General features: G+C 39.0%; 2 protein-coding genes across 4 annotated transcripts; both read right to left on the bottom strand.

Annotated features, from left to right (window-relative positions):
- Positions 1-5632, bottom strand: RB195_003940 (uncharacterized protein; the record flags this gene model as incomplete). Of its 2 annotated transcripts, XM_064201827.1 has the most annotated exons (11): positions 1-73; positions 465-593; positions 902-984; positions 1115-1203; positions 1490-1610; positions 2353-2421; positions 4384-4592; positions 4670-4724; positions 4964-5027; positions 5112-5132; positions 5547-5632. In XM_064201827.1, the coding sequence occupies 11 exons, from the start codon at positions 5630-5632 to the stop codon at positions 1-3; spliced, it is 999 nt and encodes a 332-aa protein (XP_064057707.1). The 2 variants fall into 2 exon arrangements, with proteins under 2 accessions (XP_064057707.1, XP_064057708.1); XM_064201826.1 differs by lacking the exons at positions 5112-5132; positions 5547-5632 and having other exon boundaries at positions 4964-5026.
- A 1411-nt stretch (positions 5633-7043) lies between these two features.
- RB195_003939 (uncharacterized protein) lies at positions 7044-24325 on the bottom strand (the record flags this gene model as incomplete). Of its 2 annotated transcripts, none has more annotated exons than XM_064201824.1 (29): positions 7044-7277; positions 7349-7437; positions 8406-8568; positions 8821-8955; positions 9075-9214; positions 9268-9419; positions 9790-9938; positions 9999-10098; positions 10163-10299; positions 10499-10554; positions 10640-10723; positions 10826-10976; positions 12438-12524; positions 12582-12671; positions 12729-12855; positions 13298-13380; positions 13515-13641; positions 13725-13828; positions 14527-14574; positions 14637-14765; positions 14826-14932; positions 16179-16257; positions 17978-18145; positions 18735-18859; positions 19380-19458; positions 21250-21292; positions 21873-21953; positions 24060-24214; positions 24266-24325. In XM_064201824.1, 29 exons carry the CDS (start codon positions 24323-24325, stop codon positions 7044-7046), a joined length of 3282 nt encoding a protein of 1093 aa, XP_064057705.1. The 2 variants fall into 2 exon arrangements, with proteins under 2 accessions (XP_064057705.1, XP_064057706.1); XM_064201825.1 differs by having other exon boundaries at positions 24289-24309.
- Between the last annotated feature and the right edge of the window lie 1590 nt (positions 24326-25915).

Here is a 25915-nt window from a genome sequence, read left to right as displayed (position 1 = left end):
CTAGCACTTCCATCGAATACCGAAACACACCTCCATCAACTCCTTCAGCGTCCATATATCACTTGCAGATAATCTATACGAGAAAACAATCAAGATATTAGATTCCAAACTCTTAAAGGCATCACCCCACGAATATGGACTGGTACGGGTTTCCGGTGATGTATTCGTATACGGGACCGTAGATTATGGGGTGGAGGGTGACTCCGCTCATTTCTTCCTAATTCCCGTAGAAAACAGCCCGGAAGATACGGCTTAGGGTTCTGGCGCACTATTTTCGACAAAGAGTTCGATTGGAGCGCGCCAGCCCTGTGCGGCGCCGCATCTTCCGAGCCGTTTTTACGGCAATTAAGAAGGAATGGGCGAAATCACACCCCTCTCCATAATCTACTATCCCGTATACAAATACTCCGCCTGAAATCCATACCGCCTCTGATTCGTGAGGTGATGCCTTTAACAAAACCTACGGAATATCGATTAGAAGAAGTTCCTCCGGTCGATCAAAAACTCCATCTACGATAACTTTGTGCTTTCGAGCATGAGTCATCACTGATGATCTTTCGGGGGCAGAAAAGTTACAACGTCCACAACGATACCTATAACAAAAATGTGTCTGGGTGGAAAAAGAGACTGCTTGTGCTGGGATGAGAGAGGGAGATAAACGGATCTTAAATTTCTGGGGAAAAAATGCTAGCTAGTTTTAAACAATGAATTGTCCATTCAAACATGTACGGTTTTTTTCTTTTATCGCTCCATATGTACTTCTCCTCACTGTATTTCATTTCCTATATAGATAATGGGTTCCCAGAGAACAATCTCCTTTTCCCTGTCCATGTTTCCTGCGTAAGAAAAACTTCCACAGCAGCCACCGCTGAAGATTGTCAAAAGAAAAGAAATGCCTTACATGTGGATTTTGGCGTGCATCCGATTTATATGCTTGACAAGAGCTTCTGCTTTGCACTTGATTCCATGTTTCTCATCGCAAACCTTAACTGCACAGTTATTAGTGTAAAATGTTGGAAAAGTATAGATATAGAAACAGTGAAGATGTCACGAACACGGCTGAAACGGAGCCGAACCTAATGAAACCGAGCTTATTCGAGAAGAAAACACTCACTGCACATTCTATTTTCCCGCCCAACAAATTTCCTCGCCTCATTCTGGTAATCTCCTTGCGGAGCTGTTGAAGGTCAATACTGGATTCCTCTACAAAAGGAAGTAACTTTAGACGTAGAACCAGTCTAGTTGAAGCATCTGAGATTAAGGAAACTAGGTGAAAGAAGTGGAACATCGGACCTAAATGTTCACTTCAGCAGCAGAAACTAAACTAAAACACACGCAGAAATTAAATCGGATCATTCTAAGAACTACTCAAAATTATAAACGAAAAGATCAGAGAGAATGTTCAGATTTTCCGGCTGACATTACAGTTACTCAAAGTACCTGTAATGTCACCCGGTAGCCGTCATTACTTTCATCATATATCACTTACCGGAGGCGGTCTTTACCATTAGGCAGGACGCTTCATCGTCTCTTTCTGTTGTCACGCTATCATGCAACTCAGAAGGATTGTCTATAGAAAGATCGTTCTCATCTGTGTCATCATCTGCCATCTAGAATAGTTTCATCAAAACGAACTATGTAGGAACGGAGTATGCAAGAACTCTATTCTTAGCTTATAATACACAATTATCACTTTAAACAAATCAGTTTTCGAATTAGAACTGTTGTCAAATCAAAGATACTCTTCTCAAATAAAATAAGGCAGAACACTCTCCAACTTTTCAAACAGATCACTTTCCAAATCAAACTGAACACAGTTTATCAACAGAGGTAATGCAATGCGGCTGAAAAATATGGACGCGTTGTTTAGACGCTGAGATATGCTAAGACGACAAAGACTGGTGCCCCACGGAAGCAAGATAACGCTAATGGATCTTGCATCAGGAATGAGCGCGTGGACTTAGAGCAAAAGGCATTTCTCGACGTCCATGTGCCCGGATATTCAGCAAACACTGGTGCCTTTTAATAACAAGTGCCCCATCAATCAGTACAAGCTCAATGTGAATTTCATTCCCGGTCAATATCCTTGGTTACATCATCGCGGCTGCCGAGGTAGAAGGTGCAAACACAGGAATCTCGATGCCATCTCGAAATCGATTGCAGTAAGGAAAAGGGAAGCAATCGAAATTTTGAATTTGAAAGATGGAAAGGAATGCAGAGAAAGGTCGGGCATAACTTTATCTTTGCTTGAAGAACATTCTAAAAAAACCAGAGTTCAGTTTGATTTGTGTAGGGTTCTGTTTGATTTGGCGAATGTATGTATAAATTAAGAAAAATAAAGCAATAACAAACCAGATCTGTTGATGTCGAGGTAGACATGAGGGAAGTATTTCTCGAAGAAGTCGCTAGCATTAATGACCTCTAAATTGGTACGATAACAAACTGAGGATGATAGAAAATAGAGGGGAACAGGGATCAAATCTGCAGCGTAGTTAGCCAAACTCGCCCAACCGTGTTAGCCGCCTTCAAGCGTCTGTATCCCATATTTGTTGAAACTGAGGCAGTTTGTATTAGGAATAGCGTGGTGTATTACCAAGCCATATTCAAGAAACTCTTGCAAGATCAAATATAACAAAATTAAGGCTCTCCTCAGAGTAGCAACTTAAAGTTTATGGCGTCTTCTCGCATCAACCACGTAAGAAGCAGATTCAATGTGAAGACGAGCAACACCAATAACATACTCTTTATTCGTTTCTTATTAAACACTTAATAATTTTGCAGTGCTGCATCTATTCTACTAAATATACCGTCAACCTCTATTTTTTGCAACATGCTTGAATTGTCAAAGAATAGAGGGCGTCATAAGCACTATACTCCAGTGTTGAGTCGCCTGCCATTCCAAGATGTATCAAGCTCTGTCCGTCATGCCCTCTTTCCTAAATTCGTTGGCGATCATGTGGGAAGAGTACTGCAAACGAATACCTGCTCTACACACATTCGGATTCACGTCAGTTTGAAGTGACAATTTCAATTCGTGCGCTGTGAATCCTACGGGGCAATTCCCGAGATTCTTCAGAATGCAGAAAGGCTCAGATGTCCAATCTGAAGATATCGCTTACGTGCCTATTCTCAATATAACTGGGTTGATTGTCAACAAGAATTGACACATCCGCCAGTACAGTGTCTGATTTTTATCTTATATCTCCCAATACAAAGGAAACAATATGCATACGAGGCAATATGGGGGCAAATTTGTTTTCTTTTAAGTGTTCCGAGAGATTCCGTTTCAAATCACAAACCTGCAAAAACAATGGATGAGCAGGACAATAGGGCGAGGATTCGCAGCATTATCACTGGCTCAAATGAGCTTAGCACCTTATGTATGGAAGCTCGCCCTGCACCTGATCAAACGCAACGCATTCTTTGCAATATGCAACATCCACGGCAACGACCGAAGATCAAAATGTCGCGGATCGAACATTATTGGGATGATGACTTGCATAAAGGGGAGATGAAAGGTAGAGGGGTTAAGAAAAATAAAGAAAACACGACTCCATTTCATTTCATTTCCATTCAGAGAATTAACATAAGCTTGAAAAAACTGGAGTAGCCTCCTCCAGCACTGTTGCACCCAAAACTCTGTCTACCCATGAACTACCGCAACCATACATTCTTTGACCGAAGCTTACTACTTTAAAAGTTGATTTTAAAGAGAATATAAGGGTGATTTTAAGGATACGAATGTGGCGCAATCGGCAATATATCACAGCTATTTCATATTTGATGATAAGAGTTTCGAACAAGTTCCAACATATTTAACCTTCTATTTCTATTCAAAATTTGGATAGGATGTTTAAGCAATAATATTAGTGATCTACTCAAACCCCAAATCACTGCACGCGCAGAACTTCACGGGTGACAAAGAATCCACCACTGGAAGTATGAATCAAAAGCAGTAGACCATACAACATATGATGTAAAATATCTACGTCGATCTATAGCAAATGAGTAATTAGATAAAATAACACCCCCATACTAATTAACATACTTGACCTGTTCTTTATTTAGTTCCTAGGCCATATACAACGACATCTGTGAGAGAAGGAGAAAATGACCATGGAGCTTCTAATAAGCAGTGGTTTAGAAATCTCCATTTGATTCCGACAACGATGAATAATTTTATTTATAACGAATAGTTGAGCGTAACTTTTGACGAACTCAGGTAAGCAGTGGGTCAGTTTTACACCACAGATTTGATCCATGCTGTTGGAGGTATTTCAGCAAAGAGAATCACAAGAGTAAGGAAAAAAAACACAAAACTAACAAATGCTTGAAGTCGAAAAGTTAAAAGCAATAAGAAACATGGAAGAAGAAAACACGAACCTGATGGGAGGCCGGTTTTTGCTCTAAATGGCGAGGAGTAGATGTGATGGGATTATATGTGGCTGGAGCTTTTCTTTCAAATGTAAGAGAAGGAGGAAACGAATCATTTTCACTTCGAGGAGTTGCCAAGCTCACTTGCGAAATGGGTGGTGGGCACGTTAAGGGATTAGGTAACGGCGGCGGAAATGATGAGCTAGTTGATGTAGCAACTGGAAAGCATCGCTATAGAAGAACTGAAAGGAATTTCAGAAGCACAACAAATGATAAAAAAAATAATCGTACGTACCTGGAGCAAAGAAGTTATCTTCACTCACTCGAAAATTGTTGTACGACCGTGCCAACTAAACAAAACCACTCTAAAAGTTTGATTTCAAGGTAATAACAAATTAATTGTTAGACCGAGTTTATAGTTATACATTGCTTTATTTAAGTTATTTTTCGTAATGTCTGCTCTATCCTTCACAAAGAAACAAAAGGGAAGTAGTTAGGTATTATTTTCGCACTTCAAAGTGTCCAATTTTGAATAAACAACGATGCGTGTGATTGATAGCACAATTTTGAACTAAACTGAAAGACTCACTAGAAACGATAGAAGGTCGTGGACTTGCACGGTGTTAGTTAATTCCACCTGAATGAGAACCATGCTGCAAATCAAAATAATTACAAGTAAATTTGCACAGTTGGTAATAAGGTGTACAAAAAAGCATCAAAGGATGATAAGATACAACCTATGCCGGTAGTATCGTACGCTTCAAACCAAACGCAGAAGACAAAAGATTATTCGAATGATCAAACCGAAGTCATTGCTGTAATGTTCTATCATTCTCCAATCTGATAGAATAGTACTCAAGAGTCAAAGAAGACAGGTAGTAATCAAATATAAAGGGGAAATAAAGAGCACTAAGATCAGCACAGCAGTGCGAAACGGTAAGAGATATGAAGAGGACTTCCACAAGTATGGGTGACGATAAATGTAGTAAACAACATAGCAACACAACAACAACAGCATGCAACAACATCAATAACAGGAACACCAACTTAAGATGTGCATCGATGTTACTTATCATGATCAAAAACAATCGAACGGGTGACAGACAGAGAATCCCGACCGCTCCTATAGTAGGGTCAAAACGACACGTAAAAACAAAAAAAAAAACACGTACGCAATTGCGTACGCGGCTTCTTTCGAGGCGCTTCGGTGGAACGTAGTGGCTAGGAGCGTGGTGAAATCCTTGCTGGCACCACCCATCGCTGCAGTTCGCGAAGGGCCCACCTCGGTTCCAACTGCTGCCTCCACAGCGCCGTTTCGAGCGCGTACGCAAATGCACATCAACTACACTCGTGTTTCATGTCGTATTGACCCGACTATATGTCCTCATAAATGACCCTTCTGCCGATCCTATATGACTACTTCTCAAAAATATTTGAAATAATCATTTCTGCCTGATTATCGTACTCACCTATAAAGAAAGGTCACGACGAAAAAAGTAATAGCATACAACTTAAACTTTTAAAAGATCCTATATAGATCACATACGTTACGGTCGCGTCGACATAACCTGAAGCCTAGTGCAATTGCGTACAGATAGCTAGCGGTCAAGATCAAGGTGGGACAATCGCGAACTGCAGCGATGAGTGGTGCTAACGATAGCCCCCTGGATCGCAACCGTTGCGCTCTACCGCGACGCTCACATCTACATCTTCGGTGAACGCAGGCACTGTATTCTGGAAGTTTATTATGCCTGCAATTACGAAAAAGCTAATCATGCACAGTTGCACGAAGAAATGCGCCAATACGCCTGAAGCCGTATCTTCCGGGCCGTTTTTTTACGGCAGTTAGGAGGAAATGGACGGAATCACCCCCCTCTCCATAGTCTCCCATCCTGTATACGAATACTCCACCTGAAATCCGTACCACCTCAGATTCGTGGAGTTAAATCATCGACCCTGACTGGACTTCGTCACAAACACAAACTTCTTAAAGAACGTCTACGAATAAGTTAACTCTACAATAGGGGCACAAAAGGAATGAGATGCTGAGGTCAAATGTAGTGTGCTGCATTACGTAAGCAATGAGCCACAGAAACAAGAAAAACGTCAAACAAATCCGGTCGAGGAGAAAAAAAACTTTAATGCGTAAGAAGTTAAAAAAAAATCACAGTAGCCTGAAAGTGGAGAAGATAGTAAACACTTGTAAAAGTAAAAAAAAAATCTGCATTAATCATATATGCAAACGAACTGTAGCTGCTGCAGCTTGAAAAAAAAGTAACTAAGTATGGAATAGACGTACTACTGCACTTAAACGATGCAATTTATAATTTTTTAAAATCATTTATAGAATCAGATAAAACTCTCGTACAAAAGACATTATCGCAGCATAAGTATACAATATACAAAAATAAAAAAGCGTTAAATAATTATGCTAAATATACGAAGTAGGCATTCTGATTGGGCGCTACATTTGAATAATTTCGAATCTTATAAATGCCACAGATATTATCACAGGAAATACAAGTAATATTTCAACAAATCACAACATGAAAAAAAAGAAAATTCGTGCATAGGGAACAGTCCATGGAATGTAACTAATCAGCAGAGAATGCGGAACAATAGCGGAACTAGCACTATGACTGGCATCTATTCAAACCAACTAAGAGAAACTATAATTCATCGGTGACCTCAGAGCATTGAGTGTGGTCCTCGGTAACTTCTGACAAATGTTGTGCTGTCTCTAGGCATTCTTGCAGCGAATACGGACGGAAGGGATGACCAGCACCTTGGTAGAATTTTGACTGGAACTCAACCCAGTGAAGTCGGAGAGCGTGAAGAAATGCTGACAGTCCTTCCATCATCACTAGTATCGACAGTGACATTATAGCAAAGAAGAAGAAGACCTGGTTTTTGACAACAATGAAAAGAGGTCAACGGGTTAGTTAAAAGCAATAAATTAACACATCTGACTGACCACATATGTAGCTGCTGACGTTGTCAATATGTTCCCTTCAGACGAGATGCCTGGGATTAATACCATGTGCCATAATACCTCAGATAGCTCTAAAAAGAATAATATTGGCAAGCATAAAGTGACATAAATGTTCTTGTTCCAATGTATTGAGAATACTTTGTTTTACAGGCTGTTAAGACGGAAATTTATTCACTGGTAACCTCACGTTCTGACTTTTACCTTCTCTTCAGAGTACTTTCGGATTTTTTGTTCAATGTCTGTATATTCGAAATACATCGAAAAACTCCATAATACAGAAACAAAACCATTCGTTAGAAAACAGAACAAGTGATTTTAAATTTACTACATTTTCAAACTACAGACTGATAACAAAAGGAAGATTGAAGTTCCTGCAAAACTTAAGCCCCGTAGGGGACTCGAACCCCTGACCGTTAGATTAAAAGTCTAACGCTCTACCAACTGAGCTAACGAGGCTCTGCCTGCGTTCTCCCCATAGCTGTTCTCGAGGATTCATTAAAGTTCGTTGATACTATAGTCGGGTCAATACGACATGAAACACGAGTGTAGTTGCGGTGCATTTGCGTACGCGCTCCAAACGGCGCGACTGAGGCAGCAATTGGAACCGAGTTGGGACCGTCGCAAATTGCAGCGATGGGTGATGGCAGCAAAGATTTCACCACGCTCCTAGTCACTGCGCTCCACTGAAGCGCCTCGAAAGAAGCCGCGTACGCAATTGCGTACGTGTTTCATGTCGTTTTGACCCTACTATACAACGGTCTACTGAAGTCTCAGAAATGAACAGTAATATTTGTTGCGCGTGATTTTATAGAAGTGATTTTATATAATCACAAAACATTACATATCTTTCAAGTTCACAACTCATCAATAAGTTAGAAATAACAAAACGTTCAAAGATTGCTCGGAATTCCTAAAATAAGCTATCAAATGAGCCTAACAAAAACTTTTGATGTGTAAGTAATAACAAAATACCCAAAGAACATTTCTGGAAAGAGAATTGGTCTTTTCCAAGAAAAAAAAAGATAAAAATAAGACTCACGTGCATGTGCAAGACTCAGAGCCCATAACCGAAGATATGATGCTGTGTGTGAAACGCAGCCCAGGACAAACTCAATGGTATGAATGGCCTGATTAACAAAGGCATCCGCCAGGGAGTGTTCATGTAGGTACCGGTCGATTGCAATTAGATGTTCTGAGTCATCCTGTAAGAGTTTCACTGACTTCGCGGCACTTTAATCATATCGAGCATGAAAGACAGAAAAAAACGGGGTACACACAAAAGGAACGACACCGCAATCCTGTCAATTCTTGAACAGTGATAAACTGAAAAATTTAAAAAGAAAGAAGTTAAAGAAATATTATAGGAAACCCTAGTTTCCGAAGTTATACGCTCACAACTGATACAGCGCACTCATAAATGAACTGTGTTAGGGAAGGAAGGACAAAAAACGCACTGCAAGAATTCCATTCAAGAATTTTCGGCGGCCAGCCATCTTCTTCTGGTCTAAATATGCTGCCAGTGGTCTACCGAGAAGCATAACTGGTATGCAACCCAAAGCAGTAAAAATCAAACATTTCTCGACAAATGCCTGAAAAAATCTTTTGGAATAGCATCACCTTGGAGAGGAAATTAGGAATACGTGAACAGGATGGAACGATCTTATCGTCCAGTATGATACACGAATTTGAAGAAGGTAATGAGGAATACCTGTTCAGGATACCATTGATTCAGATAACAGGTGGGATGGTGGGCTGTGCTATTATTTTCTAGCATATAACCCACTGGCCGCTCCTTGAGCATGAACATATTAATCAAACCTATCAGAAGCGATGGAGCACAATAAGAGCCTTAAATAAGTCTTCAATAATAGAAGAACAAAAAAAAGATGCTGAAAAATCACCTGGGTACTCCATTCCTAATACAATTCCTTTTTCAACAGAAAAGAACAACCATTTTGTTACCATTTGTCCACAGAGATATATGAAAATGCAACCAAGAAATATTAACTGGGGGATGAAATTGGTGAGAATGTCCACTTTCGATTTGAAAAATCTGAATAGTATGGGTTTAAAGATAGAATCACATGCTAATATCATGAAGAAAACTCCAGGATGTTGAGAAGGAAAAAATCTACGCCGAAAAGCTTTGCAGGACAGCTTTAATCCAAAAATTCCTTTCCCTGCTTTATCAGGAAGACGCCAACCACTTTTGAGTGAATAATCCCTATATTCTTCTCATTCTTACCCATTAACATAAAACATTACCTTATTTCTCTGCGCAATTTGAGAGCAATTAAGGAGATAACCTTTGAAGACGCTTACCACCTTGCATACGTTTGGTATTTGTTTGTTGCGGACAATGTTTCACGCAACAATTGTTTATATAGACAAAAGATTCAAAAAGAAGGAAAATTGCCACTTACATGTGATTCAAAAGTGATAGTAGTACGCCGAAAGTCATTTGAAATACACCAATTATAACAGACATCTTCATTTTCATGGAATTAAGAAATGAAAGACGGTTGTCGGCAACATTCCATACAGGATCGACTCCGAAAGGGTAAGGGCCTTGCTGAAAGCTCACGCAATGAACAAATTACAGGTCTGAACTACTTTGAAATAAACATTTTACCTCCTTCAAGTAAGATGTAGCAGGATCCAGAGTTACCGTCGTGATTTTCGCCTCGCGAGTATCGACTTTAGGTTGAATCCATGAATCGATTTCAGATTGGCTAAAAGCTGGATTTCGTGCGGTTTAAACCTTTTCTACTGGACAAATTTGTAGGAATACCGCACTTGTAGGGATTCGCCCATGAACTACCGAATATGTTGAATGATTTCGCAAAAGCATCATTATAAAGAATTCCAGTGTAGATTGAAAACAAGCCCATTAAAACGATAATGTAACGGCCACCAAAGAAAGTGTTAAATATCTGAAAAAAAGTGGCTTCAAAAGACAAATTTCTATAACTCCGAGATTTTTCTGAAGATTTTCTTCTTTTTTTTTTCTGGTTACAAAAAGATAACGATTAAAGGTAGCGAAGTTTACAAACGCGCAACCAGAATCAACCCAGAAACGAATGAAGTTCATTAAGCTCGACTTGAAATTTATGAAAACTTTATTCAACATACCTCGTCTCGTACTCTTCGCGCTATAATTTTCTCTTCATTGAAGATGAAAAATAAGCCTAAACAAAGTAATATGAACAGAAGGAGAGGAAAAGAAAAGAAACACAACAACTAATAGGAGCTAATCTGGCACCAGAACCATACCAGCTAAAAACAGTATCAATCCGTGAGCGGCATCACCAAACATCACAGCAAACAAGAAAGGAAAGGTGATTATTGTGTATGGAGCTGAAAACTAGCATGGAAAAAGCGTCTAACAGTCTCTAACAACAAATGTTTAGCAAATTTAATAAATGAAACTCATTCCCGCTTCCTATTTGTTATATGTACCTGGATTGATCTCTCTGTAGCTAGCAACACCATATGAATCCACAATCGACTGGAAAACCGAGGTAAATTTGTTGGTGCGATGAAATGTTGGCGGAGCTGTTTGCCTTGCCATTTCATTAAGAATGGGAGATACATCGCAGCCGCTTGCTTTCTGAAGAATAAATAATATGTAAGCAAATTGTGCCATCATATGACATTTGGTTGTGAAAATGTCGCCCTGGAAGCATTTCTGGCCTGACAGTTTAAGGTTCTAGCACGAAGTTATAGGGGTGCGTGTAAAGAGGGTCCCGGCGGAATTTCCAGCATGCCCCGATCATGCCTCGTAAGGGCAATTAGCGATGGTGCGTGTCCTAAAGAGATTCACTTTCGTTGGCACCTAAATAACTGACTCTGCTTACCTACCGCTAATCATACGCTGCATCACCGGCTAGGATATAATTCACTATCTGTTGAATTGTTCTGGAGAATCAGACACATTCACTTCACTAACGTGAGGTGATCTCAATTTAGTAATCGTACCAGAAGCAAGAGAAATCCTCACGTGAAGTTTGAGATAAGGATGTATCTAATAGCTTCAAATTACGTGTATAAAAATTTTCGTTAAAACGAAAAATTTCGAAAGAAAGAAAAGAAAAAACTTTCGAAAGTAACGGTAATGAAAACTATCGTTATCCTGTAACTCGCAAGCTTTTTTGTAGCCTAATTTATTTCTGGGCAAAGGAACCTTCTGTATCTCTGAATTCTTGAAAATTACAGGAAGGAAAAGAGTTCAAATTTGGTAAGATTTCTAGACTTTCTGAAGGAGATATAAAGACAAACTCACTGCCTTTCTTTATTAGAACACCATACAAAATCCCATGTACATCTATCTAATGCTATTATTCTTTGACTTATTCGGTCATTTCGACAGCTCACGGCACTCTTTACATATTTCCTTGTAACTGCGCAGTTTTCTGCGTCTCTGTGGTAGGAAGGACATCTATGGCGGTTGTCTACGTCTTCATGAACGACTGAAGCGTGACCTCGTCGAGATATGTTCACGTATCCGCCGGCATATCCACTGGGCACGTTATGTCTCGGACGCATTCGTGGAGAATCCGCCGGGACCCTCTTTACCGTTCCCCTTTGCATTGGTAGTGATACTGCTTACTCCTTACAATAATCTTGAGATCACTTTTTAATCGTTAATTTACTTAGGAGAATGAGGGACCAAATCTTTCGATTGATATGTAGAGTGGCAGCAAACATGCAGCTACAGTCAAGTTGGTCGAGGGCAGTCTAGAGCATTAATGAGGTGAATCTGTTTATAACTGCAAAGGGCGTGACTTTCACTAGCCCGTTGACCTCTTGGTTGCCTTTCCGCGATAAGAACTCAACGGTAAAAAGGACTCCGAACAGGTAAGTAGAACAGAGACTAAGTGTTGCCCTCAGCCTTGAGGAAAACAGGCTATACCCATTCAAGATGAAGCCATACACTACTTCTAGACTAGATGTGGCGTCTAGGGTCGCTTGACACCGTACTATAAAGTCCCTTTTCGCCAATACTAAACCGTGATGTGGACTGCTAGATAATAACTTTCACAACAGTGATAAAAATCCGACGAAAACACACCAATCCCTCGTGCAACGCTGTATGCACTGCATCCATTTCATTCTCAGGTATCCAACATTCGGCGGCGAGAAATCCATTAGTGTCCACCTGCAATCACAAGTGGAACAGCACTTTTAGACCACTATAGCAAGAAGTATACTCTACCGTAAACATATTCAGAGTGTTATAAATAGCTTTTTGAAGATGGACTTTTTTCAACCATGCTGGTAAATCCGTTGCAACATTTTCCAGAATCTAGGGGAAAAATCAATAGTTTCAATGAGAACAAAAGACATAACGAGAGAAATGTACCTGGAAACGATGTTTCTGAGTGCTATCTATTACAATTTTGAGATCTTGAATACGAGAAATCGTTTCGAACAATGCCGATTGCCGTTCTTTCGACGTTTTCGGACACGGGTATTGTCGAGCGTTGAATCTAAACTATTTATAACCAGTTAAAAGTACAGCAGCAAAGGTAAAAATACTAGGATTATTATTTGTAGAATTTCATCACATGGAATGATAATGTCTACAAGCGTTCAAAGAGAAAACATATAGACTGCGCCAAGTATGTCCAACTGCGTAATCGTGGCGTAGCGAAAACTCCTTCTCTGCTTGACATCTACTACTTTTGCTCTATCTCATTAGCAAACACCCGGTTGAACATATTCGGCTTAGACAGTACACGCAAGTGATAAGCGAAAAAAAAAAACAGAATTTTCAATAGAGAGCGCCGATGTGATCTCTATAAGTAGGTAATGCAGCCAGAAAGGTATTAAAGCAAGGGAAATAAAAGGAAAAAAATAACAGGCGAAGAAGCACCAACACATGAAACAAACTGTACTAATATTGCCAACAACATCTCAGCCGTATCTTACCCATCGCACACCTTGTCGATAATCAACTTGAGGCTCTCCCCTTTGAAGAAAACGATGAAAACGCACTTCATAATTGGAGCGAGCTGAAAAGAAAGAAGTGCATTCATGTACATGTTGAGATCAAGTTTGAAGAAAATCCTTCGATAAAGAAAAGAAAAATGTTGAAAAAATAGAGAGGATAGTTTTCATACCGACAGAGATCATATAAAGGACCCACCGTCACTGGATCTTCAAGAGTAAGTGTAATGTCACTTATTCGTACAAATGCAGTTCTTCGACACGCCCTCCATAACACTCTCTCAAATGTGTTCTTTTTATCCAAAGGAATTACTCCTGCGACAAACCTGAAATAGCAATTGTCGGGAAATTTAAAACAAATTACGATGGAAAATTAGACTAGGGAGAAGAAAAACAAAACGCTGCTTACCATGCGTTCTCGCCTTTCTCATCATTAAGCAACGGAGTAAGAGGAACATCATTCTGGCCGGAGATATGTCCACCAGAGGTTATGGATTTGGTAAAAGTGTCCTGCTGCAACAAAAAAGAAAGAGTCAGATAAGTTCTAGAAGAATTTGACATTACATGGTAATCACCGAAAACAATAGGATGATGAGAAAAAGAATTAACTTAGCTGAGAAACAGGTTTGATAATGAGAAAAAAAATTAACTTAGCTACCATCTGCAACTTTGTGAGAAATAATATAAAGAAAATTGTACAATGCTTATGACTAACGACAAAACAGAATCATGCAACGCTATCTGTGGTCAATATAGAAGTGATGAAAAATCAATACGGAGAGAAGTGCGGGCGGTTGGTGCGTGAAGGAAGATTGCACGTCGTTGATGCGTAAAGGAAGATCACGAAGAAGTTTCACAATAACAGTTTAGCTAGTTTAACACCAACACCAGCGAAATTTGAAATTTGACTAAACATAAGTTCGAATAGACCCAAAATGAAGAGAAAACGAGCAAATCATCGGATTCGGTATGCGAAAATAAGAAAAATAAGACCTGTGTTAACCAAAATCAAATAACACATGTTTTGTGTTAGTAAAAAGGTCTCGTGAATCACTCTCCTGAGGAATTCAACATGTCACCAAAAGTATCTCCCTCGTAATGAATCTTATCAAATAGAAGCTGCAACTAACAAAAAAAAAATGCTCACGGAGAAAAATGAATAATTGCTCTAAAGACTCAATCAAAGACAAAGAGCTCCCTACAGTACGAACCTCTATCTCTGGAGCCTGGATATTGTTCATTGCCTCGTTTTCCATGTGCTGAATTTCAATAGTTTCGTAGGATAACATAAACCATAGCAGAAAAAATGAAGTTAGCATACCACTTCAAAAAATTGTTCCACTCGTTGGAGTACATACTGAAACTCTCGCATTTCATTGAGATTTTTCCTAAGATGGCTGTCATTTGTGTTCAATTCTACAAAATCACGCTCCAGTTCGTCCAATGTTCCCTAAAAACAGAACTTTCCGCAAGATTAGAATAAAGTGAAATATCAGATAATGGAAGTAACCTCTAAAGTATTTATCTCAAATTGTGAAGGTGTTTCAATAGTTGTAGCATCTATAGGTTGAAGCTGTATACCTGGCACGCACTCTACCACTTGGCGCTCCAGAAATCCTAAGCTTATAATTAGAGTTCTTTTTGAACGTTTTTGTAGAGTAAGATGTTGCTCAACGATTCGTTATCTGCTTGAAAAAGAAGAAAAAGAGAAAAAAGAGAAGAAAAAAGAAAGGGAAAAAGAGAATGAAGAGAGGAGAGAAAGAAAAAGGCGCAACCTCTGCACCTTCACAAAAATCCATGATTTTTTATTCTATATACAAGCGCGGTCAATTTAAGTAACACTGAAACTAACGCTAGTGGATAAATTCCTGCGTCTGGATAATTAGTGGACAAGTAGATGAATCCGATAAAATTCTAGAATTAACATTTATTGTGATCAGGCTATATTCTGAGACGAGAGTTACGACACCTTAATAATTTTAGTGCCCGCGCAAGAGAAGAATCGAGGATGAGCGCGTTTGCGTTCGTAGCTGCCAGTATCACTTCCAGTGGGGGGAAAGCTGCTACTAAAACAACTGACAGTGACACTGGCAATTTAATTAAAGGTCGCTGTGTTACTCAAGCGGAGAGACACGCTTCCATGAGGCGCTGTTTCCAATCTTCATGTAGTCGGGTCAAAAAGACCTAAAGCTCGGTGCAGCAGCGTGAACGGCTGAGATCAAAGCCGCGTGGTGGAGCTAGCGGTTCGAATCCAGGTAGTACCATCGTTAGCTTCACTCGTATCACAGCCGCTTGAGCAATTGCACGGAGTTCCAGGCCTTTTGGCTCGATTTTTCGTATTTCCAACTGCAAAGGTAAAACATGTGCATGTGCCGTTCCGCTATATTTACAGTACGGCTGCATCCGAGACAATGACGTGTTACCGTGTTTCTATCATGGGCATGCACGGGTTTATTAATAGCTACTGTGGACAAAGGCTTTGATATATTACCGCGATCAAAAATTTCTAATGACTACGACTTTCGATGTCCCAGGAAAAGCGCCACAGATAGAAACAACCAGCACGATGTCTTCTCGAAAAAAAAAAACGCATGAGATCATATTTTCGGCTTTTTTCTACAGTAATACTGTTTCGCTCCCTAGAACACAAGCGAAACAGCATTATTGACAAACACTTTTTGTCTTATTTGTTGTAATTGTACCTCTAATTGGCATTCAGTAGTAGGTAGCGGTTAGTGCCCAGACGGAGCAAGCTTTTTTTAGTGAAGAGATGACGCTCTTATTAATTTAAATTAAATTACAGTGATTTAAAAACTGTTAACACTGTTATTTACGTGTAGCTACAGTACTTGAGTTGACTTACTCAGTTTCCTTTCCAGTTCTTCGCATCTTCTAACTTCCCTCACGAATGTTCGTTGGAAAATGTTTTTGTTGGCGTTCAACTGAAATTCAGAAAAAGTCATTCAATAGAAATACGTTTCCTAAGTACAATTTGACACATCCATAAAAAATCTGTTAGCAAATGATCTATATGGACCCATACAAAAAATTCTCTCAAAATTTAACGAAGGTTACGTTAAAAAAAATACAAAAAAAATATGCCGAAGGGTTCGGTTTAGATTTAGAAAATCAACATACACATCTGTCCAGTCTCAAAGCTACAGTTTTAAAGATAAAAGAAAAAAGTATTGTTGTGAGATAAGCCAATAGGGAATTGAGCGCTTATCAGTGGTGGCAGTTAAAAGTAGCTGAGAGACTTATTCCCAGCACTCTCTGATTCGATGTCATATCGGAATCGCAACTTTTAGTAATGCATGAAAAATCCAAACAAACATCTCGACAAGATACGAACATCAATGCAAATACACTAGAAGAGTTGACAACTGTGGTGGTTGCTAGTCTATCTGGAGCCTGTAGTTCACCGGATATTACTAGTAAGAGACATCTCTGTTCTAATGACTAGTATAAAAAAAAAATTCCTTTGAAGTTCTTCATGCTCACTCCTTCATTCCTCGCTCATAGTTAGACTCGAGTACTTCTTTTAAAATTCTCGGCGCGCGATTATAAAAGTCACGAGTGCCTCCCTAATGCATCGAAGCTAAGGTCCTACGATGAATAGCCACCTAATCGTATTTACACAACAGCGTTAAATCTAGTTGGGGTTTTTTTGGTACACATACAGCGACAAGATGCAAACATTTCTTCACCATCCTACTAAACCCATATGCAAATACCACAAATTCCTCAAACAACGCAATTTTTTTCAAAAATTATTAGTTTCTAGAAGATTTCCTCAAAACTATTGATGAGGATGCCACAATCGACCGTTAGGTAGACAATATTTGTAAAAATTTTGATCTTTGTGACGACACTTAAAGAAGTCTAAATATTACAACCAATCAATTTTTTTTTCATTCCATCTTAGGATATTGCAGAATATTACTGTCATTACAGTAGTCTGCTTTCAGTGTTACTTCTTCTCATTTTTTCAAAGATAAAAAAACAAAACAGTAGCACACTGAAAGAAGTTCGACTCAACATTTTTTTTTCAAATATCTCGGTGTAATCAAAATAATTGAATCCAATTACTTCATTACATAGAAGAAAGTTTCTGTGCCGTCTCTTGATGGGAATTCATGGTTCCCATGAACAGATCGGATCGTTAGAGATCGGAAACTGCGCGTTATTTAAAGAGCGTTTCATGAGTGAATGTGACCTTCGTTTCATCAAAAAAAAAACCTCTCATAGTTAAACAAGAACAGAGAGAATTCCGATAGTGATCAGACACTGTGCGCGAAAAGTAAAGGAAATCATAATGAACACTGGCATGAATGGAAACAACGACGAAATATGTCGACTAAATAATTTCGAGAATGAACTTATTCTCTTTTCTGGGTGAGACCATAAATAAGCTTGCACAAACCAGTCATAAAGAGAAGCCTATCGACGCCAAAAAATACGACACAAATATTTGATGAAATCAATAAAGTGGAAATCTGTAAAATGTTTTTTGATTCGAGAAAAAAAACATGTATAAAACAAACAATTACATGGTTTCAAATCCACATTTAACTTCTCGTTACTGCAGCGAGAGACTTTAACTTAACTTTAGTGACAAACTAATGAGATGATAAACGAAAACTTGCAATATAAATCTCTTACGTCATTGAATTGTACATTGCCATATTTTCCAAGCTCACCAACGCAGTCGTAAGCAGCATCTTTCACAAGGATCATCTCGCAAAGCTTCATGGGTTCACTACGATATAGGGAACCCATTGTACTTGAAGAGGGCTTCTCAGTGGCAATATAAGCCCGCGAGGTTGACTGCTGAAACGAAAGCTGTCACCGTAACTAAAACAAAGTTGAGATGACTATACTCACTATCAGAGAAAATAAAACGAGAAAACGAATGCTACATTATAGAATATGCCTCTGTGTGAATCGGTAAATAGTCCTCACTTTAGTGGATTCAGATTCCCAAATAAAATAGAAAACAATTCTTATCTGCGCTCAATAATTCAAAATAAATTTCAGGACAAACTTTACAATTAAGCCTTGAAATGACACTAGTTTCAACACTTATTCGTGAACATCTAATTTAAATTTTTGTTGAGGACCGGAGTTACTACCGTATTTCATGGTATCATTTCTATGATTACGGAAATGTTACGCAAATTCACAAACATTTCATAACACTTTTATGTAAAATAAAAAGATGAAGAGAAGGTCAAGAAGCCAATTTTAACAGGCGTTACCAGAAAATATTTCCAGAAACCACTTTTTTCTCAAAGACAAGTAAGTCTTCAGAGTAGCAGTTTCGGCTTGGAAGGGAAAGAGCAAATGGAACATGTAAAGTCAGAAAACATTGATCAGCAGCAATAAATGCACAATAATTGGATTGTAAGAAAGCAATAACCTGTCCTTCTGGATGAACTACGGCGGTTGTTGGAAATAGTTCAGACAGGTTGATAAGGTCAGAGCGATCTATACCGCGCGGTACTTCGCACAACGTTTGCGAACGACTTGATCTTGACGAAATTTCTGAATAAAGCAAACAAGATCATGAAGGATCTGAGGTGAAAAACAGGAACTAGTACAGGAACTATAGTTTAGCCGATTCAATATTAACATTTTAATAAGATTCCATAGAAGCAGAGAGAATTAAAGGTCACCGCCAGATACGTACATGACAACACAAAAAAAAAGAAAGAAAGAAAAAGAAAGTCAAAACAAAAATCAAAATAAACTGAGGCAACGATCGGCTGTCAGAATATGAACGCTTTGGTGTGGTCACCAAAAGTGAGAAATTTGAAACTAAACAATGTTAAAGCGAAAAGTAAGTTGAGAGCATGGGGCTACTTGACGACTGAGAAACTTTGACAATTTATCCAACTTCGCTGATATTTGAAAAGTGAATGAATATTTCGAAAAGTCACAATAACAGTCTAGAACCAATTTTTAGTTGAAAAAACTTAGATGACAAGCAAGAAATTTCTCGACTGTAGTAGGAAAGAAAAGCGCCCTACCTAATTATTCAGTCTTTAATGCAATGATAACTCACCTACAATATGACTTGGTATCTGCTTCAAAAGTGTGATCAAGCGGAACCACGTCCCAAAGAGACGGCCACGACGATGAAACTAAACGAGAAAAAAAAAGAACTGTGCTGTGCCTACGTGAGAAACGACTACAATATGACATTCGTACTTCATAAGAAAAATTTACAGAAAACAGCAAAGTCCGAATAACGTAGACGAAATCCTGAAGACTAGTGGCTATACTGACTAAAGGGTTGGATTTGCACTAGTTTTCCAGCGAAAATTTGAGGTGTTGCGGTACGAAGCCGAGAAAACCCGAAATATTTTCACTAATGGTTAGATCGTTTCTTGAAGACTTCTTCTCAGAAGAGCTTCTTCCCACCTTAAACAACTGACATCCCACTTCACAGAACGACTGTTTTTGCTTCAACACGACTCAAAAATTCGAGCCTTCTTCAAAGAGTGCCGATTCAGATGGGTTCAAGAAATTTGTCAGTCATGATTTTCATTCTTCTGGATTAAGATCAGAATGGATCGAACAAAACTTTTCCTAGTTTATATGCTTAGAAATCTTGAACCCTTATATAGATGAATGCATAGAGAGAGCCAGAAAAGCTTAGGATGATGAGGCCCCGACCGTAAGGGCGGCTATGTTCGACGTAATCAACGCTACTGTATCGCTTGGATTCGACATAGATTAGTACTTAATTATTGTTGAGCGACACAGATGTACTAACGCTGAAAGAAGACCAAAAAGTCACATTTATTGCAAAAATGAAGAGGTGATTGATTTGGAAATAGTGTTGCGCTGATATCTTGCAATCAATAAGTGATTCGAAAAAAGATAAACATCATACGTGCACCACAATGTGACCAATAATCACGATAGATGTCTACATGAAGTACAAACTATGATCTTTAGTGAAAAAATTGAGCGATTGATAATTTCTTGAAAAGATATTTAACCTTCGAATTGATTACCGGCAATTATAAGGATCACATAGAAAATAACAAATAAAAAATGTGTCGTGAGTGGTTCTCATCGATGTTTCTTTCGGATCACTACCACAGTGCGTGAACATGTTGTGCGCACAGAGAGAACGGAATGCACAAGGACACTGATGAACCAGAGAGTCGGCCAGTCAGTCGTCTTCGCCAGTGCACAGATAACTAACATCATCATCTGCGCGCACGTAGGTGACTTATTGAGACCAGCGTAGGTGAGCCGCAATTAAGTTTCAGCATTGAAACCATGCTTCAGAAAATTAAACAAATAATGGAACCAAGGGAAACTGTGACTGTGCGAAATGTCACACTAAGACGAATCAGCTTTGGGTTTCCTATTACAACGAAGCGATTCTCCCAACATTGACGACTATAACTTCGTTTTGTTGAGTTGTCATGTACCTTGAAGCTTGAAAGTCTGTAACCACCCATATCTGATGTGGTGGCAAGAGAAGTGCGCAAAATGGCTGTGCAAGAAATAAAGAGTCTTCCTCAGAACAAACTTTAACTTCAACGGAGATAAAATAAAATGGAGAAGTGTCTCAGTCTTAAATCTGGGTTGCATCTATTTAATCCCATGTATATCGTGATTGAATTTGGATCTGAATCAGAAACACACAAAATGGACAACTGATTTAGCAGTTTTGATTTCACAAAAAAGAGAAGAAACAAGAAGAAGACGACAGCTATGTACAAAACTACGTAGGCATTTAGGATTCAAACTAGATGTATTTATCTGTTGAAACATCTCTTAAAAAGCGCAGATTTAAACTTTTGTATAAATATTTAGCAAAAAGCAGACTGTCGATGATTCACGGAGAACTTTTTAAAAATGTTAAAGACTAGTTGACAAGAAATGATTACAAAATCAACAATAACAATACTTACCCTATAGTCCGTGTAGAAATGTTGGTAACCTTGGCTGTTGTCTCTGAAAAAAGCAAACGTAGAATCGTCGCGAAAATGCGGATAGGTTTGGGCAATTGAGGAAAATAACTGGTCATGTAACTTATGACTGTGAATTTTGCTGACCGCTGGCCGGCAAATTCGTTAATTGGTCGTAACATCACGATAAACATAATGACACTGCGTTCAGCTCTTTGGCATTACTATTATTTTTGATTGCAAGAAACAGCATAACCGCAGCGCAGTGACGCTAAGGCATTGAGAGCAAAGTGCATTGCGGAGTAAATTACAGTGAGAGGTTTTTTTCTTTAAAAAAAATAGTGACAAACGTCTGCGCAGAGCATTCATTTAGTAAAGATGTTAAGTTGTTAGCAATATGACAACAATAAAAACTTTTGCGAAGAGAAGGAAAGTTTGAACGACAGATATATGATTGTACAGTATAATAAAAAAAGACATTCATCTGTAGTATGTTTGATATTTTCCAAAAATATTCAACCAAATCTGTGTTTTTGATTACAAGGTCAAGATTCAAGGTCGAGACTATATTTCAAAGAACAAGGATAGTAATAGAAAGCAACTCAATAATATCCGTGGAAACTTACGCCCCTAATTCCAGTAGGCTAGCACCATCTTGGCCAGACATGTGACGAATTGTAGAATAACGCAGCCATGTGTTCGAAACTCTGAAATCTGTGCAAAATCACTGTGGACATAGATAGCATAAACATATGAACATAGAGAAGAACATGTGATTACAAAGATGACTTAAAGTATTTCCATTTTTCGTATTTCCTTGCACTACTATTATTGAGCAAAATCTTGGAAGTGATTAAGAAAGCTTTTACGACAATTAGATGAAAGCATCTGTATGTAGCACTGCATGCTACATCGCACTGGTGCTTCGCGTGAATTAATTGAAATTCAAATGGCTCACACGAAGCAAAGATTTTTATTGAACCATATGGATCGATAGAGCGAATTGTACAACTCAGCCACACTAAGAATGCATATAAAAACAGTCGGATGTATTACAAGTACATCTAATTATAAGTACTAATGCTACAGTTACGCTACAATATTATTCTAAGAAGTTTGCAGTTATTTGTGATTTGTTTATTTTTGCTTCACTAAAATTGCTGTTCTTTATGCAAAATTCCCTCCAGGTACTTGATAAACTGAGAAGTTAGCAGGACTGTGAAGAAGGAATAGAAGGAAGCTCCGTACAGCTTTTCTCACTTCTATGCGAGCGGACACTTTATGAGCTATAACTAAACACAAGTTCAGATCACTGAGAATGTTTCAATATGTCCAAATTCATTCATGATTTTCTTACTTGGGCATTCAACCTTTGTATTCGATTCAAAATGAGCCGAATCCTGGTATATGCTGTTAAGTAAGCCGCTGCATTCGAAACGGTGAGGTGGAGCCAGTGGCTGCGATCGAGTTGGGACCATTTCTAGCTCTGTTCTCCGAGTGGAGTTAGCAATTTTCGGTTGCAACCGCTGGTTTTATCGCTCCGCCTTGAAAGCAGCCACTCATCCAGCTACACCAGGCACATAAATAAGATTCAGTAAGCGTCAACTACATTGAAGAAAGTGACCATGCTGAAGAAAAACAGCTTTGGAAGTGCAATTTGATGCAATACTGTAAATAATTTTGAAAAAAATCAGTAGTTGCAACCACCATCAACCAACATTACAAGAAATTACGAAGGGAAACAAAGTAAGTACAAGTTGACTGAAGTAAAGGTGAGTAGGCCATTAAATATGGACATAAAATATCGACAACGCGGCTATCTACAAGAGGTATGCAAAATGCCAGTACTGCTGCATAATGCTGTTTCCACTTTTAATAAGAAATTAACAAATCTTTGCTCTGATCTGAAAATCACCTGCTGTATATCGCTCCTAATCACAGAAGAGGAGACAGGCTACAACGACTGCGCTGTGACACAAAACGCATCCTACTTGTGCACGGCGAGAATTCCGTCGTGTTATGCTATTATACATTTCCAGGAGTCATTTCCATGTGTATTTATAGATCTTTTAGGCATTTCGTTTCTTTTTTTAGTTTGCTGATGACGCATTCGAACAGAGATCAATCGAGTCACTGCACCACACTTGAACGACTTTAATACGTTGGCGACAACGTAATCCACATGTGAAGTACAGTCGTTTTTTTTCTTTTTGTTTTCTTTTTAAATTTGATTTATCTATATATGACTTCTTTGTTACGTTTTCTTCACGAATACTTGATAATACAGACCTAAGTGAAGCTATATAATGTGCAGTCTTGGAAAATCCTTTTCTTTTAATTTCAATGATAATAAAAAATAACATATGGGCTGCAGTCACGGACAGACAAAAAGGAGTATCCGGTCCCTTATAGCTAATTTTTCCCAAAACGCGATTGTGGTCAACGTGTTAAAATAACTGATTTAGCAAATAGAGTAGAATAAAATTCACATTTATTTCGCACAAAAGAGACCAAGTTAAGGTTTGGTGCAAGCTGAATGATAAGAAGTACCATTGGTTTGAGGTGAAAATCTCAGAATGATGGGTGAAAATCTCAGAATGATGTTACAGGCCTAAATGAATTTTCTTCGGTAAGCCTTTTGTAAAAAAAAAACATCTTAAGTTAGACCTGGCGCGTGCACGTACGCGTGCTCCAGAAGATGTTTATGACATTCTACAAACCATTCGCGATTCCCATAAACGAGGTGCTACGAAATAAAAAAAATCTGGTGTCGTGAATATTAAAAAGAAAGCAGAAAAAGATACAAAACTCACGGAGAACGACGATGGACTGCGAATTGCGGTCGAGGAGTCGATGTGAGAAACCAATGATCAGAATGATTCGAGACACACGGAGAATGAAGTTGTGGCGATTCGGTGTTGAGATAAAAATTATGGAGGTTGAAAAGTGAGTCGAGAGGGCGCGACACCTACCTCATCGGATCGTAATGAACCTCATCGCTGAGTATAGGCGACCATACGATGTTGTCGAATGAAAGCAAACCTTCAGTGCATTCATCTTCATCGTGAGACATTTTCATAGATACATTAATCTCAAAGTAAAGTAATGATTTATAGAATTCTCTGATCTGTGAGTGAATGAACGACAGCCATTATTGATGAGCTAAAAGAAGGTGAAAATGTCGTTGTGGGGCACTCAGTGACGCCGTTATTTCCCGAAGCTCTAACCTACCTTTTTTCTCTCAGTGATTTGAGTTTACATACATGTCATAGATCTTCTAAGACTGATGTTTACGCCTTAGCGTCCCGAATGATCTGATTATTTACTTCGAGAAATAAGGGCGCTACTGAGTGGTCCCCCACCCCCACTCCTCCCCAACGACACTTTACCCAAAGGAAGTTATGGAAAAAACACCAACTTATTCAAACTTCAGTACAAATACACATATAGTATAGTGTATATATACATGAATAGTGTGCAAATACATATACTCCTGGTTTCCGCGCCCTGAGATAATTAAATAATTCTCATGGTTTCATCCAAACTCGTCCGATTTTCCCGCGTCATGGCGGTCTTTTTGTTCTCTGAAGTCGTCCGGAATATTCAAGAACTTGTTTTTCACGCCTTTTTTGTTCTTCATAGTTTTTTCTTTCTTTCAACTGTCCATTTTATGTGATCATTTAGCTTTTTGTACCATTGTGCACGACGCAAAAGATGTAATCAGAGTACCCATGCTTGATGTGTAAAAGTTTCCGTATCTCCTGCCGTACAATCCATGTCGCCCACGGATCTGGAAGGACAACAATTTTTTCTTTGATACACTAGTAAACGACCATCAGTGTTAGCGACAGATCTGGCTGAGTAATGTTCCGCAGTAGACTTGATTGCATGTTTTCTTCGTCTAAATTTCATGGGAAATATAAAGTAACATAATGGTCAATCCAGTCGTCCGGGGGTTTCTCATAAATTTCCCCATGTTTGATTCATCTATCCATGGTTAGAGCTTCTTCTGAAGAGCTACGCCTATTTCCATTTTATTACCAGAATTAAATCGAGAGAGGATTGTGCTAGAAAAAAAAGTTGTTCTCTGAAGAAGACCTAATTTAAAATCCTATGTACTGCGAAACATAAAAACCTGAACAGAAAACCACCTGGTTTGACGGTAATCAACGTTGATTCTCTCTGAGAATAATTGCACGGTGATCAAACGGTGAAAAGAGGGAAGAAGAGGTCTCATTGAGACCACTACCCTTAGCACATTACGGATATAACTACAACCGAATCAGAATATCTATAGTCGACTCAAAACGACATGAAGCTCGGACAGTTGCGCAAGCGCCTGCGCGCGAAGCGGTCCGGTGGAGGCAGCGGTTGGAATCATGGTGGGACCTAAGCGATCTGCAGAGATGGATGGCGGTAGCGAGGATCCCCACACGATCCCAACTGCTACGCTCCACCGCGCCGCTTCGAGCGCACCCGCTTACGCCACTATCCGTGCTTCATGTCGTTTTGACCCAACCATAAATGTCTAATGAAGGCTGGACAACGTCTCCGATGCAGTCGCGTTCAATCGATAAGCAAAACAGTTCCATCATCTGCACACGCTGGTTTGACTGTAGAAATCCCTTTCCCTTTACTTGTAATTGCTACCGCCCAAACTACTATGTAT

The sequence above is a fragment of the Necator americanus genome, chromosome IV (assembly GCF_031761385.1).
Source record: "Necator americanus strain Aroian chromosome IV, whole genome shotgun sequence".
NCBI classification, from domain to species: domain Eukaryota; kingdom Metazoa; phylum Nematoda; class Chromadorea; order Rhabditida; family Ancylostomatidae; genus Necator; species Necator americanus.
This window is presented reverse-complemented; position numbering and strand designations above follow the sequence as displayed.